At 39.0% G+C, this 19211-nt stretch overlaps 1 protein-coding gene across 1 annotated transcript in view; it reads left to right on the forward strand.

The window, feature by feature from the left end:
- The window catches only part of IL6ST (interleukin 6 cytokine family signal transducer), a 33086-nt gene extending 14174 nt beyond the window's left edge, over positions 1-18912 (forward strand). Inside the window, exons 7-16 of the mRNA XM_039566701.1 lie at positions 157-316; positions 2656-2738; positions 3604-3823; positions 6262-6438; positions 7144-7242; positions 8106-8252; positions 9179-9319; positions 10501-10597; positions 11898-11979; positions 12805-18912. Of these exons, the coding sequence (XP_039422635.1) occupies positions 157-316; positions 2656-2738; positions 3604-3823; positions 6262-6438; positions 7144-7242; positions 8106-8252; positions 9179-9319; positions 10501-10597; positions 11898-11979; positions 12805-13530 (1932 nt within the window). The 3' untranslated portion in view covers positions 13531-18912. The remainder of the gene's footprint in view (positions 1-156; positions 317-2655; positions 2739-3603; positions 3824-6261; positions 6439-7143; positions 7243-8105; positions 8253-9178; positions 9320-10500; positions 10598-11897; positions 11980-12804) is intronic.
- The last annotated feature ends 299 nt before the right edge of the window (positions 18913-19211 follow it).

Genomic DNA, 19211 nt, shown 5'->3' on the forward strand with positions numbered 1-19211 from the left:
TTGAGAATTGAAGTTTCTGGAAATGAGAGGGAAGGAAAACTTGTTTGTTAGGTGTGTATGTGGTGGGGAGCTTTCTTGAATGACAGCTGCAGTAGCACAGAACTTAGCTTTACAGTATTTTGATCAGTGCCTTTAAAATCTTTCTCACATTTGCAGGTTCCTTCTGAAGATACAGCTTCCCCAAGAACTTCATTCAGTGTTCAAGGGCTTAGACCCTACACAGAGTATGCCTTTTCCATTCGTTGCATGAAGGAAGATGGAGTGGGCTACTGGAGTGACTGGAGTGAAGAAAAGACCGGGATTACCACTGAAGATCGTAAGTAATATATAAAAGTAGGTCACTGACTTCCAAAGTGTGTGAGTGCTCAGCAATTTGGCAATGGCCAGCTGATATGGTGTATCCTTGCTTGAACTGCTTGCTTGTATAAGCAACAAAGCTCTACTGAGTTACTTTCAGCATGACCTATGCATGTCAAGGAGCATTAGAATAGCTCCCCATTAAGCTGATCTATAGGTGCTCCCTGAAAACAGCTAGAATGGGCAGCAGGGAAAACGGTACTCTCAGAGTCTCTTCTAGAAGAGATCTAGGCTTTATGCTTGTTTTTTTTATTCTGAAGATTATTCTCTGTAGCAGAAGTTATCCTGCCTGTTAGAAAAGGTTTTCTTAGTAGACCAGCTGCCTTAGTTTATGAACAACTTCATGTTAAGTAGGCCAGTAAAAGTCATAGGTGAACAATCTTCAACAATAGTGAAACAGAAGATTTTAGTCATATAGGATGCATAGACTTCCTCACAAACTTAGTAAAGCAATGATATAAAGTAATGTACATCTGGTAAGTGTAGCCTCTTATGCACTAAAGCATGTAAATAAGACATTCTGGTTTAGTTTTAAGTTTTACCAATGTATTAATTTTCATTTCTTTTCCACTTTGATAGCCTGCAAGGTTGGTTTTGTTTCTGGCTTATGCTGATGCTACCCAATAGGGAGCCAGTGTTATGCACTTAATACTTAGTAGGGAATCTATTCTTGCGTCCAATTGCAGTGAATACTTTGTGATAGCTGTTTGACTTCAGTGCCAAGCTGCTTGGTATTTTTCTGGTTTTTAAATGTGCTTCAGTTTTTCCTGCTTGCATCTTTGTGGTGTTGTCTCTGTAATATCCTGTGTGTCCCATAGTACCTTGCAAGGCATGTATTTTCTGAGCAGTCTGTTCACTGCAGCCTTTCAGAGCACATCAAGTTAAACCAGTGCAGGTTCCATTGTTAAAACAGATTGGAAATTCTTCCTTTTTTTATCCTGATTGAGTTCATTTGTCATCTTAGATAAGAAATAAGAGAGATTGTTGTAGTTTTTGTTTAAACAAAGTGGAATTTTTATGCATAATGGCATTGCTTTAGTTCTGTGCAAAATTTACTTTCTTTGGTATTGTATAGATATTGTAAAATATGTCAATATTCTTGTCTCTGCTTTTCAAGTCCTAATGATAGTATAGCTTCATTTTCTGTGTTTTCTGTCTCAGGCTGAGCAATGATGGTTTCAGGACTGCCTACCTATTTAGGTTGCATTGCTGTTCTGCTGTGGTGACTGGCTTTGCAAAAATACTGCTAATATTAAGTACCTATGTCTTACTTCAGCCTCAGAACAAAGCTGTTACAGTAGCAAATGTGGTCAGGCAGATCACATTAGATTCATGATCTCTATTAGGCAAGATGTACAATTGCTTCTCTTTCATGTGAATCAAATTCAGGTACTCAAATGAGTAAAAGAGCTCCCTTTGCCTCAATTCCTAGTTCTCCTCTTACAATGTAAAGCGTAAAAGATGAGGGGCAAGCTGTGTACTTGGTACTGAGGGGTGTTTGAGGTTAAAAGCCAAAACCTCATAATGATTAATACACTAAATGCTATGAAAGAACTCTGAGAAAAAAGAGTCTTATAGCATTAAAGATATAATTCATTTTAAGATCAACTTTCTCTTGGGGCTAAGACCCTCACAAAAGATTGGCCACTTTTTATTGCTTTGTGTAGTGTAGTATTGGTTGGTTCATTCTACTTTGAAATATTGTAAGGTAGGTTCATTTTACTTTGAAATGGAATTTGTTGTGGAAATACCACTTTTTTTGTAGTATGGATGCCAAAACGTACTGTAGTACAAAAGTACTGCAGTTCCGTTACCCTTTTAGAATCAGGGAGTCTTACTGCCAGGAGACATTTGTCTCCTTGTTAACTCTTGTGCACTTTCGTTTTTTTAGGTGACTCGATATTGATGGGTAGGAACAGTGTTGGATACAGACTGTAGCAAAGTTTGCAGGGTGTAGGTATGCAGGGCTGTGCGTCTGGATGCAGGCTGCATACTGTAGGTGTGATCATGCCTCATTCAGCATTGTCAACTTCAGCCTAATCTTGCAGATGTGCACCATTGTGACTCGTACTTGTTTTACTACTGTATACTTAAAGCAGAACTGGTGTCTTGCTCATCTCTTCAGGAGATTTTTCCACTTAATATGCCAAGCATTATTTTCATCGAGAAAGTAAGGAAATGCTTTTTAATATGCTTTTATTTCCTTAAAGAAAGTAAGCATATAGTGATAATCAACAGATGAATTAAAACAGATTAAATAAAAATATTTCTACTATTAAGCATTGTTTGTTTCATCAGAACCATCTAAAGGACCACCCATATGGAGGATCATTGATGCATCTCACTCACCAGCTTCCTGGACTGTGCATCTAATGTGGAAGGTAAAACTAATTTGCAGGAGTTGAGCATTCTTTTAGAAGCATGAGTTTTAAGTCGAAAAATCTACCCAACAGCCTTGAGAGATAGTATAGCTTTTTTTGAGGTGAGAATTGACTTTAGTATTCTTATTATACTAATTAGTTATGGAAAATTAAATGTACAGATGTAAAGGGCATCATTTAACTGATGCTCATCTGTGCCCTAAAATACACAGAATACACTTTCAGATTCCTCATTTGTTGTCCTTCTGTGGATTTGGAGCTGCCACTTGAACAATGCATACCTTCATGTCATGCCTTTTGCTGTAACCTAAAACGTGGCAACACTGTCAGGACAGCGATAGATAGCCCAGCTACAAAATCCATTAAGCCTTGAGATACTGCAGAGGCCAGGGTTGTTAAAAACAGCAGTCCACGTTTGTGTGCAGTAAGGCTGCAGTGTCCAATTGGATGATAAGTTCAGCTGAGAAGGGGAATATAATTATGGTCACTCCCCACCCCCTCCTTTCTTTTGGTCCATAAACTCATATTTGTCACGTTAACACGACCAAAGATGTGAGATTCCTTTTATGTCATTGTGTTGTAAAGTCACATAAAACAGAGGTTTTATCAACAAGTTTTGCAATCCTCACAGAATAGCTTTTATGAAATCACTAGGTATGATCGAAGAAAAGGAGTAGTTAAACCAGAAATAAGCTTTGGAAGTTACTGATTTATAGAAATGAGCACAGGTTATTTATGCTTTTCTTAAATATGCAGGTCTATGGAACTTGTCTTGTTCTCTTATTTTTTAATTGTGCCTTAAGGACAGTAAGAGTTACGTCACATATATTCGGTATCAGCTCAATCAAAGATGTGTTTCTGACAGGCACTGAAGCCATTTGAAGCCAATGGAGTAATCTTGCAGTATGAAGTGACTGTCAGAGATAAATCATCTCTTTCCAGTCCACTGAAGAAATACAATGTTACCAGCACCAACCATACATTACAGCTGCCGAAAGGAACTTACGAAGTGACTCTGATTGCTCGTAACAGTGTTGGGGCATCTCCTCCATCAGTTCTGCTTATCCCAGAAAGTAATTCAAAAGGTGAGTGTCCTAGTAATGTCACTGTCAAATATATCTACATGGCCTTTTTTATAAGAAATCTTCAATGTTGTACAATAATACCTTTTACATGGGCACCTAATTAAAGTATTATGGAATTATCTACAGTCTTATGCCTTTGTAACTATTCTGCTATTTGTGTACCAGGGAATGTGTGGATTTGTGTACTCACAGAGTCATTTGAAGATGTGTGTTGTTTTGCTGGTTTTTGATTCTTAGCGCTTCTGTGTACTATATTCCCTATTGTTTCTTTTCTTAGCATAGTAGGCATTTTTCTGTATTTCTTAAAAAATATCAAAGGGTTGGTATATAATTATGTATATACCATTCTGCCATTCCTCCTTTAATTTCCTGATCTCATTCCCACTCCTTTCTTTCTTTGTCCCAGTCTCACTCTCCCACATTTTCAGTATCTTACCTGGTTGTTTTGTCATCTGCTTCCACTATTTCCTTACTGTTCATGTTTTTTATTATGTTCTTTTCATTATGCAATAATAGTAAGTACATGCTGGTTTATCCTTATTTCCAGCCTTTTCTTAGACAATCTCCTAATATTTCTCCTCATATGTCTCCTTCCTAATATTTGTTCCTGAAAAAATACACAGAATCAGTTATAGCTGACAATCTGTTCTGAGAACATAAAGCTGGTGTCTGAGCCTTAATTCTCCTCCATATAGAACAGAAAGTCCCTAGTAAAGAATTCAGAACATTCAGTCTGTGTGTAGCAGGGTACTGAGTTTAGTTTGTGAAAGCTGATTTGTGAGTCCTGTGCTCCCATATTTTCGCAATATGGTCACTGCCAGGATAGGAAGCAAAAAAATAAATATATGGACAGATGCAGGTAAACAGCAAGGGAGACCCACCAGTTCTAAAACTATTAGATTAGTAAGTTAAGGGTATAATTCAAGCAAAGTAGTACTGCAGCCAGGAGGAAGTACTCAGTAAGGTGTACATGTAATATGTATTACAGAATTAGCTGAGTTGGAAGGGACACACAAGTATCTCAAAGTCCCAGCTCCTGGTCCTGCACAGGACACCCCAAGAGTCACACCATGTGCCCAAGAGCATTGTCCAAATGCTTCTTGAACTCTGTCAGGCTTGGTGCTGTGACCACTGCCCTGAAGAGCCTGTCCCTGTGCCCAGCCACCCTCTGGGTGAAGAACCTTTTCCTAATATCCAACCCAAATCTCTCCTGACACAACTTCAGGCCATTCCCTTGGGTCATGTCACTGGTCACCACAGATCAGAGATCGGTGCCTGCTCCTCCACTTCCCCTCACGAGAAAGTTGCAGACTGCAATGAGGATTCCCCTCAGTCTCCTCCAGGCTGAACAGAACAAATGACCTCAGTTGCTCCTCATACAACTTCACCTCAAGGCTTTTCACCATCTTTGTTGCCCTCCTTTGGATGCTCTCTAACAGTTTAATAACTTTATTATACTGCAGCACCCAAAGCTGCCCCAGCACTGGAGGTGAGGCCGCCCCAGTGCAGAGCAGAGGGGACAATCCCCTCCCTTGCCCGGCTGGCGATGCTGTGCCTGATGCCCCCCAGGACACGCTTGGCCCTCCTGGCTGCCAGGGCACTGCTGCCTCATGTTCAACTTGCCACTGACCAGGACCCCCAGGGCCCTTTCCATGGCACTGCTCTCCAGCCCCTCACTCCCCAGTCTGTCCATACATCCAGGGTTGTCCCATCCCAGGTGCAGAATTCTGAACTTTCCCTTGTTGACTGACCTTCATATGGTTGGTGAATGCCCGTCTCTCTAACTTGTGCCTGGGAGGGAGTCAACAGCTCCTCCCAGTTTTGTATCATCTGGAAACTTGCTTAGTGTCCCTTCCGGTCCTGAGTCTAAGTCATTTATGAAGATGGTGAAGAGCACAAGCACCCCTCCAGTGACAGGTCCCCAGTCTGATGTCACCCCAATCACTGTAACCTTTAGTGCCTGACCCCTGAGCCAGTTGCTCACCCACCACAGGATGTGTTTATCCAGCTGTGACCTGGACGTTATATATGCTATCTACTTATATATACACACACTATACATCAGGTATAAGTACTCAGTAAGGTACTTGAATGTGACTGTTTGATACACTTGTAAATTCCCATTCTAAGTCTGATTTCTCTCTTGAAATAGACCCTTCTTTTGGAAGAAAGGAACATAGTGTCTATAAGAATAGCGAAGCTGAGTCTAACTTCCGGTTTTTGAATAGCCTAATAGGGCTTTTTGGATCTCTGATACAAAGATTCAAGTGTAAACCTCCAAATGTCAGAAGATGGCATTTACAATTATGTAGGTTCTGTCAAGTTGCTGCCATTACAATAACCCAAAAGTATCAACATTTGCCAGAACAGCTCCTATCATGAATATCTAGTGGAAGAACTGTCAATATTGATCACTTTTTTATTTTCTTTCATTACAGCTCCTGTGAAGAATCTTAGAACATTACCTAAACATGACAAGTTGTGGGTAGGGTGGACTGCTCCTAACAGTTACGTTCTTAAATATGTGATCGAATGGTGTCTGGTGTCCAGCAGCTCAGACTGCATCATAGAGTGGCAGATTGCACTAGGAGATGTTCAAGGAATAGACTTAAAAGGTATTTAGCTCATAAATCTATGTACAGTTTGTAGGACACTCTAAAAACCTGCTTAGTATTCTGAAGATGAGGAACAGCCTCATGGTGATTAGAATTTTATGGTATTACAGGTGTTTAATGCTGAGGGTTTCAAGTAGTTTATTATGAGTCTGCAGAAGTATTTGTATATTTTTGTCAAATATACAACTATATCTGATCTTGCATTTTGAAACATATATTATGTAACAACAAGGGGTTTATCTGCATTTTGGTTTTAGTCTTGTCATTCTTGGAAGCCATGAAAATAGTGAAAAGGCTGAGTTCTTTCAAAATCAAGATCTTTGGTCACTCAGTTCAAACAGTGCAACTTGATCAGCTTTACTGTTCTTTTGAGATTATGATCAGTCTCTGAAATCAATAATTTTGGGAGTTCATGCTACAGACAAATAAAGGCTTTTTATTTAAAATAAATTGGAAAAAACCACCCTGACTTCTCTGAAGTCTTTTTATTAAATTTTAGATTTCAGTGTGAACCATTTTATTGTTCCTTTAGTTAATATTTTGGAGCAGTATATCAATGAGCTCTAGAAAATACTCAGCTGCATTAGATACAAGTGCACCTAGTTAAACTACCAGAACTCACAAGCCTATATCTAAAGTAAATGAGAAGGATGGTGAGCAATTTGACTGTCTGTGAAACAACACCTTTTAAATTCCTTTTATTAGGTATAAAGCCTTTCAAGTGTTACTTGATAACCGTGTACCCTCTGTATGCTGATGGTCAGGGAAGTGGAGAGTCTGTGAAGGCTTATCTTAAGCAAGATCGTAAGTACAAAATCATCACCTTGAAGCACATACTGTGCTTTTTGACAAAAAAATAAAAGAAACGTGCTTTAATGTGGACTGTGTAATGAAAAATGGTTTAATACTTGAGAGTCGGGTGACATCATTAATCTTTTTCCCTTCTGTTATCATCCATTCTGCTTTTTTACAGTGTTTGGGAGCTAAACAGATGTCTGTGACTGGCTCTTTGTTTTTCCAACCTTTACCAGATAATTAGACATGAATTTGTTATTTTAATGATATATTTATAGTATATAATTGTGGAAATATAGCTTTTTACCTGCTAGGCTCGTAGTTCAATGCCTTAGAAAGCCTCGGGCAGCCTAGAGAGGCAGCACGGGCAATCCAGCACTTTAGTAGCTCTAAAAGCAGCAAATAGTAGCTGCAAAGCTGATATCCAGCAGAAGCAAAGAGGGAGAAGTACAGCTTTTGGTTTGCCTAATTCCTGCAATTAGAGTTTCAAAAAGAAACAGACAAGAGATGTTTGCAGAAAGAGTTGCAAAACCAAAGAGCTATTGTAACATAAAATATATTAATATATATTTATAATATATAATAATGATATTTATATGCAGATTTATTTTAAATTCCAAGTGTGAATCAAGACTTAAGTTGAAGGTTTCCCACAACCTGCTGATTATTCTTTTCATATCTATTTTCCTGAATGTTTCTTTTTTAAAATATCTTTGTAGTTTTTATGTTGTCTGGAAACAGTGCTTTCCAGATGAATTAGTCAAACTATTCCATTGAAGCTTTTATGCTAGAACAGTTCAGTGCTTGTTAATATGCTGCTTCTGTGAATGCAAGGTTGCCAAGCAAAAACTAATCTTCATCTCCCATTACAGGTCCTTCAAAAGGACCTACTGTTCAGACAAAAAAAGTAGGAAAAGCTGAAGCTGTTTTGACATGGAACCATCTCACAGTTGAGGAACAAAATGGATTTATCCGAAACTACACAATACTTTACAAAACTATTGATGGAAATGAAACAGGTACCAGAAAACGGAGAAGTGTTTTGTGTAATTGAAGTGTTTCATCTGTCTCCTTCCTAATATTTGTTCCTGAAAAAATACACAGAATCAGTTATAGCTGACAATCTGTTCTGAGAACATAAAGCTGGTGTCTGAGCCTTAATTCTCCTCCATATAGAACAGAAAGTCCCTAGTAAAGAATTCAGAACATTCAGTCTGTGTGTAGCAGGGTACTGAGTTTAGTTTGTGAAAGCTGATCTTTGATTCTTGTGCTCCCATATTGCTATCTAAATATAGAATGAGATGGTGGTAGTCAAGATTATGGCAGACTGTTCAAGATACAAAAGGAGTTGACTGCATTTAACCAGGATAAAACCTTAAAAAAAGGAAGTGGGGAGGAGTTTTTTAATCCTCTTGGAGCTGTAGGTCAGTATAGTACTGATGTAGATCATTTTGTTTTAAGTGCATCTTAGTTTTCAATAGTGTGTATGACCTGCAGGCATACTACAGGGAGCTGGCACTATCAAAACTTTAATTTTTAGATTTGCTTAAATTGCAAGGGACAGGTACTTGCGTATACCTATGTCTTACTATTCCTTACCATGTTTTTATTCTAGTCAGTACTAGCAGTTTCTCATTAGTGCTGTGTATTTGCCTTACTAGACACCTTTAAGCTTCGATTATACTGCCAGTTTAGTTTGTAGGTGCATTCCGGGGGAAAAAATCTCATAGGAAATTAAATATAGAAAGAGACTAAATTAAACAGAAACAAATGGATCTCAGCATTTCTTGTATGAGTTTGTAGTCTTGGGCTGTTATATTTTCCATCTGCTATGCATTGTATTAAAACTACCTTTCACATCTGATGTGATGTCTTAATGTTGCTGGTTTTGTGGAGATGTAATAAATTGTACAGAAAACTAGTGTAAATTTCTTCATCTCTTTAGTTGTGACAGTGGATCCTTCCAAGACAGAGTATACCCTTTCCTCTCTAACCAGCGACACGCTGTATACTGTGCGGATGATGGCATCCACAGATAATGGAAGCAGGACTGGTCCCGATTTCACGTTTACTACACAAAAATTTGGTAAGGCACAATTGGTAGAAGTAGGAATTAATGTTGCAACAATACAGCAGGGCTCTGTGCAAGATGTCTTAGGAGAGGAAGGTGATTTGATTTTAAAGTTTCAGTCCGCTTGCAATCTGCATGATACCCGGGTGGCTTGTCTAGTGCTCATTCACAAAGAGATAGTTCAGTCAGGATTTTTCTGATTATATAGAGAACAAGATATCCTCTGCAAACCTCATTAATTTATGTTATTAAGCATGCCGTTTTGGATGTGGTTTGTGTATACTTTAGGTTATAATATTGTTTTGCCCTGACTTTTCATGAGTCATGAGGATTTACTCAGTGCCCTTGTCTCTTCTGGTGTCCAGTGGCACCTACCCCTAGTCAGAGTTTTTGTTTTAATCCTGATAAGGTGTCCTAAAGAAGCTGTAGAGAGCTGTGCTTGTATCTTGATCTGTTGATGTAGGTACCAGTCAGCATATACCATTCTCACAGCCCTTCCACATTCTTTCGTATCACTATGAAAATTTGCTACAGCTCTTTACAGAGACTCATTTTGAATAGTTTAATTTATTGTTATGTTCAGCTTTAGAGTGCTTCTTATATGTAAGGGTAAGAACAACATTACTAACTGAATTTAATTGTGGAAGATGCTCTACTTAAATTTAGCAGAGGCTTTTTTTCTGTATAGTGTTGCTCTTCCCTAAGCATTCTGTAAGGTTTACTTAAGAGCGTGTATAACATTGGAAGGAATACCTAACAATAATGCAAACTTTGATGTTTGCAGGCAGAGGAGATCTTCATGTACAGAATAAACTGATGGACGAGTAGTGACTTTGTTTACTTTTTTGACCATGACCACGTTATGACAGCTATCAGGGCACTGAAATACCTGGGCAGCAGATGAATTTACAGAGATGTTACTGTCATACCTGCCCAAGCTACAAAATTATTTGCTCTGTCAATATTGCAACTTCTAGATCAACCCGTATTTTTTGTTGATGCAAGGCACTAGATTGTCAGGACAGAGCTTTTCATGTTTTTATATGGTGAAAGGGTTCTTCTGAATGTAAAGCTTTGAGACTGAGCATTGAGGTGCTTCAGTTTCAGGTTCTCCCTGACCCTTTGGAAATATGTACTGCTGCTGAGTTCCTTAAATGCCAGAGTGGGCTATAACTGCTTCTTTTCACCTCCTTCAGGAAAAGGAGAAATTGAAGCCATAGTTGTACCTGTGTGTCTAGCATTCCTGTTGATTGTGCTCCTTGGAGTTCTGTTTTGCTTCAACAAACGTGACTTGTAAGTACAAATGAACTCCTTCTCTTACATTTCTCAGCATAAAAGAAATGTCAGTAATTTATAACAGACCAGTTAAGTATTCTGCAGTTAGATCAGAAAAAAAGTTAAAACATGCATGTAGTGATTGGTTTTAAAAACTTCTGTGTTTTCCTTGAGAAATCAGAGCCTCTTCTGACACTAATTTCTTGCTGTTAATTATACACACACTAAATGTTCCATGATTCAATCCTGCAAGAAAATGTGCTTTTCTTTCTGAGCATAGTTAGGAGTAGCTTTGTTAGCTTTTGATCAGGATATATTGTCTGTGTTTCTTAGTCATCCTGTGAGTGGAATGATGGTCTCTAGTTTGTGAAGCACAGGAGATCTCTTTGCTGCATTTGGGCCATTTAATTACAGCATTAACAAACGTTAAGCTTCATGACCGTAAAAAATTAGGGAGACACCTTGATCTCCAGTAGCTCTGTGCCTGTTCATTGTCTGCTGGGAAGCAGCCTGCCTCCTCCTGGTCCCCCACCCAAAAGCTGTTGTCTGTGGCTTTAATAAAGATGTCATTGCTGCAGTGTTTCTCTTGGCAAGGCATAGCCCCTCTCCTATGTCCCATGTCAACTATCCTTTCCTTCTAATTAAAGACAGCATTTTTTGCCCTTTTCCTTCTGACCTCCCTGCTGCTCCTAAAATTAGTTCTTAATGTATATCAGTTGGAAAGCCCATCTTGCATTGTTCTTCAGAGTTGTCCTACAGAGGAACTGTTGCTGGGGTCTGTTTATAAAGAGCAATATAGGTGCATCAGTTTCAAATCTGGTTTGGTTGGAGGTGATGTATCAACAGAAGCTTCTGGTTTTAAGTAACAGTGTGTTCTTAAGAATTCCAAAGCAAGTTTTTCTTCCAAATATTTTCACTTCAACTGTGAGGTTAGCTTAGATTTTGACCTTTGGTATTCATAGTTATTTAAAAAGAAGCAGGATTGTATTTTCATACTGGTATGCATCATAAATTCTACCTAAGTAATAGCTCTATAGGTTCTAGAGTGCTATAAATTTGAAAATCTCTCACTAACTGTTACCGTTTGTTGTTTTGCTTTACATTCATAGCTACATCTAATGTGTGGAGGAGTTGAGTGCAGTGCTGTGTTTTGCTAAGTAGTACAGCCTCATACAAAGATGAAACGTAGCCCAGGAAGCATTCTTATTTGGAATGCAAAATTGCTATGTAAGGGAGTGGTGTCCTGGATTCTGTTGCTATGAACAGGGAATTTGGGGAGTGCATCTTGTGACTTAATTCCATTTTTAATCCTTTACAGAATTAAAAAACATATCTGGCCTATCGTACCTGATCCGTCCAAGAGTAACATTGCTCAGTGGTCTCCCCAAGTTCCAGCTAAGGTAATACTCACCTTTCTGCATCCTGTATCTTCCTAGTCTGCAAGGTTTCAGTCAAACTAACGGGTGGGAGTCTTCTGTCTTCTAGCACACACGGATTTCAAGGAAAAACCTGAATATTAAGTTTCATTGACATTGTGATAGAATATGGTTAGAACACTGTATTGTATCTGTAGCTTCAGTGTTAGAAATGCATGGCTCTTACCACAAATTGACGGTCTAGCATGGGCTTTACATTTGTGAGTTAGATTCAGTTTACTAGGTGGAAGAGTCAAGTACTCATTTCTTTGCTCACTCATGGGAAATCAGGATTAAGTAAACAATTCTTGATTCCCATTCTTAAAACCTTGAAGTGACTTGTTTGCACAGTTCAGTCATGAATGAGAAGATGGCAGCAACATTTATGCTGCACATGGGGTGAATGACCAGGCAAATTCTGTTCAAGAAATTGTGGCTAATTTCTGTGAAGAAGTATTCTGATGTTGAATACATTATTTGAAGTAATGTGTGATTCTCAGTATAGAATGTTCCTGTGCTGCACAGCAAATGCTTCTATGTTTACAGCTCATTAGAATAATTAAATGAGAGCAAAGACTTGCTCACACATCCACTACGATTTTAGAATAGTTGCATAATTAAGACTCTGTATTGGAAACAAAGCTGTATCCTTCATTTTTTAACACATGCTTTGGAGATATTGCCAGACTTAGTAAAGAGAAAACGTATATGAAGAAACTGGCATTACAGAACAAAAATTAATGTATTTAATGAGGATTTTGATTTTTAATATAACCTTCCTCTTAGGCAACATGCATCTCTTTCTTTCAGCATAACTTTAACTCCAAAAATCAGATGTACCCAGAAGGCAGCTTTACAGATGTAAGCGTCGTAGAAATAGAAGCTGACGACAAGAAGTCTTTTTCAGAACAAGATCTAAAACCCTTTGACTTGCTTAAAAAAGAAAAGAGTACTTCAGAAGGGCACAGCAGTGGTATTGGAGGATCCTCGTGCATGTCTTCTCCTAGGCAAAGCGTCTCTGACAGTGATGAAGGCGAAACAACACAGAACACTTCGAGCACTGTACAGTATTCAACTGTAGTACTTAATGGCTACAGAGACCAGACACCTGTGCAAGTCTTTTCAAGGTCTGAGTCAACTCAGCCACTGCTAGATTCAGAAGAGAGATCAGAGGATCACGCTGGAGGAGCTGACAGTGCAGCTCAGAGGCAGCAGTATTTCAGACAGAATGGTGGTCAGGATGAAAACAACATAGACAGGCCATGCTTTGAAAGAGCAAAGCAAATTACTCATGCTAGTGAGGGAGATCTTGTTGGATTTGTTCAACTGCAGGTCTCAGGTCAGAGTTCACAGCCATTGGGCCTTGGGATGGCAAAAAATACCCAGGAAGCTGCTCTATCAAATATTTTACAGGCATGTACTGAAGGACAAACTGTGAGACCTGAAACAGTGGAAGAAAATCCACTGTCAGGTGATGACATGCCAAAAAGTTACCTCCCACAGACTGTGAGACAAGGGGGCTATATGCCTCAGTGAGAAAAGACTGGCTCTGTTTAGGCCTTCATTAGTGCCTGTTCACATGTTCCCCTGTGTTTCTGATAAAGTAAGCTAGGTATTTTTATCTGACTGCAGATAGAAATACTGAAATTAAGTGAAGACTAATTTGACAAAATACAAAAAGGACTGTTTTTGTGGAAAATTTCCAGTCCAGACCTACAGGAGATTTACTTTTATGCACTACATAAAATCTTACATCTGGATAGCTGAACGAGCCTTTGTGCTACATTGAGGGTTTCGTGTCTTTTTATAACAGAATTTCACTGACTGAAAAGGGCAAGTTTTAAATACCTGCATCAGCCTAGAAGAAATACTTCGACAGGTGACAGTGTACAAGCCTAAAAAGCCAGCTTTAGTTGCACAGTGTAGCTTTGTGCAAAAGAAAGACTGAAGCTCAGTATTCTGACATGGAAGAATATTTGTGTGATACACTTTCCAATAACTTGATTGACTTACTGAATTTTGACGTGGCCCAGTGCCTCAGTTTTCAGCTTACCAGACCTGCAAGTCATGTTCATCCCTGTTTAAAAACTATAAAAATTAAATAGAACTTGCTATGGTGTACAAATAGGAAAACACAAAGATTGCTTGAATCTGAATCTGCTACTATAGTAATTGATACTTTACCTATATTTAGATATGTGTACACATGAACTATGGAGTAATTTGGCCTAAAATATGTGCCTTGCAACTTGACGCACAGCAATTCAGTCTCATATTCAAAAGTTTGGAAATCAGAGGACAGCACAGGTCAGAAGTTATTTAAAGGCTTTGTGCTCCAATCACTGTCTGATTATATGAAACTTCTGTGGTCATATTATGCCTTTGTTTAATAAGTGCACCTTTGCTGTGTACAGCTCAAGTAACAAGCTGTAAGCTTTTACCATTTTTCTAAGTACTCAGGAGAAAGGGAATACGACCTTCCTCTTGACAGGCTGCAGCTATTAGTGTGCTCTAACCTCACTGCTAATACTGCAGGACATCCTTGAACCTGAAAGCAGCCAAAGCATTGAAGTCATTGACACTCTTGGAACTAAAACCAAAACCTGTATGCTGAATTTGAACTTTGCTGGTAGTATGTATCTGTTAGCAATCATGAGCCACAAAAAACACTTAAGTGGTTGTTAAAATTCCATATTTTTTTTCTTAATGCCTCACTTTTTCCTGGTCAAACAGTTCACATTTTTTTGAAGAAGCTACATTTCTTGGAAACTTCCTCTGCCAGTGCTTTAACAAAAATTAAATGGCATTACAATAACACCTTCTCCAATGATAACCAGAAATGTTAGGGCACTCGTAAAGATTTTTTTTTTTAATTAATTTTAAATCTAATACAGGCTAGTCAGCTTTCTAATCTGACACTACTAAAACTTCATTTCAAAACACTAAATGCTGTTTTGTGAGACTAAAACAAGTGTTTTATTTCTCCTTCAGCAAAGTAACTATGTATTGAAGACCACCTGAAACCTTTTGTGCTGTGACCTCTGGTACTGCCGTTCTGCAGAGCACTTGCTAAAAGCCCTTGAATGGCAGGTGTCAGTATCATTTCATCTTCCCTTGTCCTTGTCTGCAAGCTTGCATGGAAGGATGGGTATACATGTAAATGTCCACGTGTCTTCTGCTTTTGTTACAAAGAAATTAAGTGCAAGAGTAATTCGTAATATTACCTCTTGAAGTCTGGAATATTTAAACAGATAAAGAATGCAGAATCTTTAATAACATTTCAGTATTCCACAGTTCCTTTCTCCTGACAGTATTTTTCTGTATCTAAGCACTTTTTTAAAAAAACTAAAAGGCCATGTTGCAGTTTACTATAATTACATCTCTCTTCAGATCAGTCCTCTTCCTTTTCACCCCACTGCACCTCAGCACCTTCAAACTCCCTCCCAGAGGTCAAAGGCATAATGAAAACTATGCTGACATGAGACAGCAGAGACCATCTTTCATTTTTCACAGGTTGAGGGAGCATTCCTTTTTCAGAATGTATTCCTCTTGGAAAAAATAGCAGTTACTTAGTGGGGGATGGGTTATCTTCTCTATGCAAACTTCATAGTGACTGTAGAAACCACAAGTAGAAGGGAAGGTGTCTGTTGAGCAGTGTGCATGCTTATTAGAACTGCCCAGCAGCCACGTGCATTTAATCCATCTTCTCATCTCTGAAATATTGTAGGCCACAACCTGGCTACATAGTCTAAACATTGCTGCAAAGGTCTGGATGTTTTCAAAAACATGCTGATGATTTTTTTTTTAATTATGTTCTTGTGATTCAGTAATACTAACTTTTGATAGCATATGTTACTTGAGGGAGAATGTCAGTTATTCCTTAAGTTGCTACTTGCTTTTCTGTAAAGGGGAGGCGTTTTCTTCTCAGTTGCTGTTAATCATGGACCATTCAGGACTTAACTAATGTTAAACAGCTTAAAGAGATTCTGATTTTTAAAGTGTGTGCTAGCAAGAGTTCTGGTCTGTCACTTCTGGCATCTTTCATTGTTGTTTATGGGCCAGTGGTAGTAAACTCACAGAATTGTGCAGGAGTGGAGCCTAGAGAGAGTTCTGGCTGGCTAGCAGTGACATGCTCTCTTTTGAGATAGTGCATTTATCTAGGGCTGAAATACTAAAGACTAAGCAGGAGCTCCTCGTGGGTGAACAGCTTGTAGAAGCCACAGTACATACAAATAACAGGTTTACAGCTAGTTCATAAACCTATGTGCCAAATATATCATGCAGTGTTCAGGGTTTAACAAGATTTTTTCTACTTTGGACAGTAAGAATCTAATTGTGTCAAACAGTTGCATACAGGTTTTTAAGGGTATCTGTAGTGTGATTACATCAATCCACTGAAATTTTCTGAGCTTGGCCCTAACACAGTAACTAAAGAAAAAGTTTTCTCCCTCCCCCATTCCCCCCCCCCGTTCACCAATAGCTATTGGTGCATGTAACAAAGGCATTATTAAAGTCACATTTCAGTATAGACACTTTCATGTCCAGCTTGATTTCCTGGACTGGAATTTTTCAGGTACAGGTGGAAGAATAGTTGTAAGAACTGTTAATTTGGTGGTAGGGAAGGGAGGCTAGGAGAAATATATTAGCATATTTGAAAAACCTCTTAAATGCAAGCTGGCTAATGCTCCTCTGTTTACAAGAGAAGTGAATATATTACCTTTGTAGTTCTATTGTGGTGGTTCTGTTAGACCAGGAGATGATTGGTATTGTTTTCTGGAGTGTATTGGCTCACTTCAAGGGCAGATAGTCTAGGAATAGCCTCTCCCGCTGTAGCAAAATTGTTGGGATTGTTTCATACATACTACTGTAGAAAACTAAGCTGCCTGTTAAGCCTTAATGTGGCAGCACAAGCACAGCAGAGCAAAAATTTTTTTGAACTTTGTTCTGGAGAGTTTATGACAAGTATTTGCTTGTCTGTGGTACAGGAGCCTGGCAAAAACTGGAAAAAACCTTGGCCCGGGGGGATGAGGGAGTTTGCATGCAAGGGCTGAATCCCATTGGTTCTGGAGAAGCCCTGTCACCTGGGTGGGGCTTGGAGCTTTCACCTTTGTGAGCTTTGTCAGGTGGTTAAAACTTACGTCAGTATGCCCAGCATGTGGGGATCACCGTGCTGGTTTAAATTCAGTAACTGAGCTTGTTTAATTAGAGCCAGGTCTCAAATACCCAAGATCCATATCAGTATATGCTGCTATGGAATTGACTTCTCAGTGGGATCTGAAACTCCAAAGACTGTCAGGTTGTTAATAGTCTGCCCCACTCCAGGACATACACGTTTTACATCGTAATTTGTGTGCATTAAGTGGGACTAAATACACTAGTTTATTTTCCCCATTAGACAGTGAGTGTAGTTGAGAATAACTGTTATTTGAATGCATTCCTTTAACTGTGTTAAAAAGTTCTCTTGACTGATCAACTGTAAGAGTTCATTAATCCCTGTAACCTCTTGTCTGTCTGCAAGGATGGATTCACACAGCCATTTTAAGTTCCAGGAGTTGCTTGTAATGTTATACAGGAGAAGTTCATATAAAAATGTTGAGTCTTTTCTCATGAAACACGTGTTAGGGAATTGCAGCCAACCCAAGTCTTCAGCTTTGCTTTTGATCCAGAAAACTGCAGTAAAGTGGAGGTATAAATACAACAGTCTGGAGGAGGTTGAAATTAAGTATTTTGCATTGGACTCATGAATTCCCATTTCTCTTCCTTTAAAGTGAAAGCATTAGTAAAACAAACAAACAAAAGCTAAAATTCATGTGTATTTGATTTGCTTTCACTGTTGCTTCGTTTGTAGGACTTGTGCAATCTGAGCCATTCTTGAAAATAAAAGCAGTGCTGACTTAATGCACAAGGATGCGTTTCTAAGGCCACAAGATTTGATAAAACAAACCTAAAAATAATAATGAAGGGCCAGATTTCAACAATTGTCTGCTTTCCTGCCTCTTAACTGTAGTGCAGAGAGAGGGTGGGCAGCAAGCACCTCCCAGAATGCAGCCTTAGCCAGTACTTGTATTTATTTGCAAAAACAACCTGAAGGGGATATATGCAATAATGTCATTGCTACTCTGCAGAAGCACACTTCTGTAACAATAGATGAGAAACACTTATGGCACAACCGTTGACTGATGGCTGGAAAGCTCCTCATCCACATCCTCCTGCTCAGACTAAAGTGTCAGCTGTTCTCCAGGCATCACGGGCGTGGCCGATGTGCATTCTCTGCAGAGTGGGAACTGATACCACCCATCATTTTTCATCATCAAAGCACATTTGGTAATGGATCCAGTCAACTTGTCGTGTTTTTTTTAACACACCAGTTTTGTTTACAGTGTCACTTATAGCCTGACACTTTGATACAGCCAGGGATTGTCTAGTAACCAACTGCTTTTATTTGGGGATAAGAAGTTACTGGTCACCCAGTTTGCTGTGCCAATATATGCATCCAGGTAAGCGGAGGTGTGCGACACAGGAACAGATGTACCAACAAGGAAAGTGCCTTGATGCTGGATTGGATGGCTAGTGAATGTAAACATTAAGTTAAATTTTGCTGTGTACTTAAGTAAGTATGGCTGATTAAGCTAGTGGTAATTTGAATGCCAGCTTTAAAGGGCTTGCGTACTCCAGCCAGAGGTTAAACTTGTAAATTGCTGCATAAGCTGTCTCTGTATGGAAATGTGTTTTAATATCTGTTCACTGTCTTTATTCTTTTGCAAGCTGCATGTGTACTGTCATATAAAATCTGCTTTCTACAATTTATTTTATGGTCAGTTTTGAATGTCTTCCTCTTTGTTACCTGACTGAGCCTGAATGTTGCATTTCTGTAGTACATAATACGCAGAAAGAAAACAAAACAAAAGTCCATACTTACCTGGTGTGCTGGAGTCAGTGTTTTGTAAGGCTGAGCAAGTAGTAACCACAGAAGAGTCTGGGCCACTGCCTCATATGCAAGAAACAGATACATGGCCATGACACCTGGATAAAAGCTACCTCACCTAGCAGGTATATCCATGTTCAGCAGCAGGTGAATGGTCTTTCAGTCCTCCCGTTGTAATTGCTCTGGAAACAGAAAAAATGTTTCTGTTCCCACACCGTCTCATTTCCAAGAAAGGCATCACTGACCTGGCTATGTCTGGCACTGCTCTCAGTCCCACCTGGTTTAGTTCATT

Source organism: Corvus cornix, chromosome Z, assembly GCF_000738735.6.
Source record: "Corvus cornix cornix isolate S_Up_H32 chromosome Z, ASM73873v5, whole genome shotgun sequence".
Lineage (NCBI taxonomy): Eukaryota > Metazoa > Chordata > Aves > Passeriformes > Corvidae > Corvus > Corvus cornix.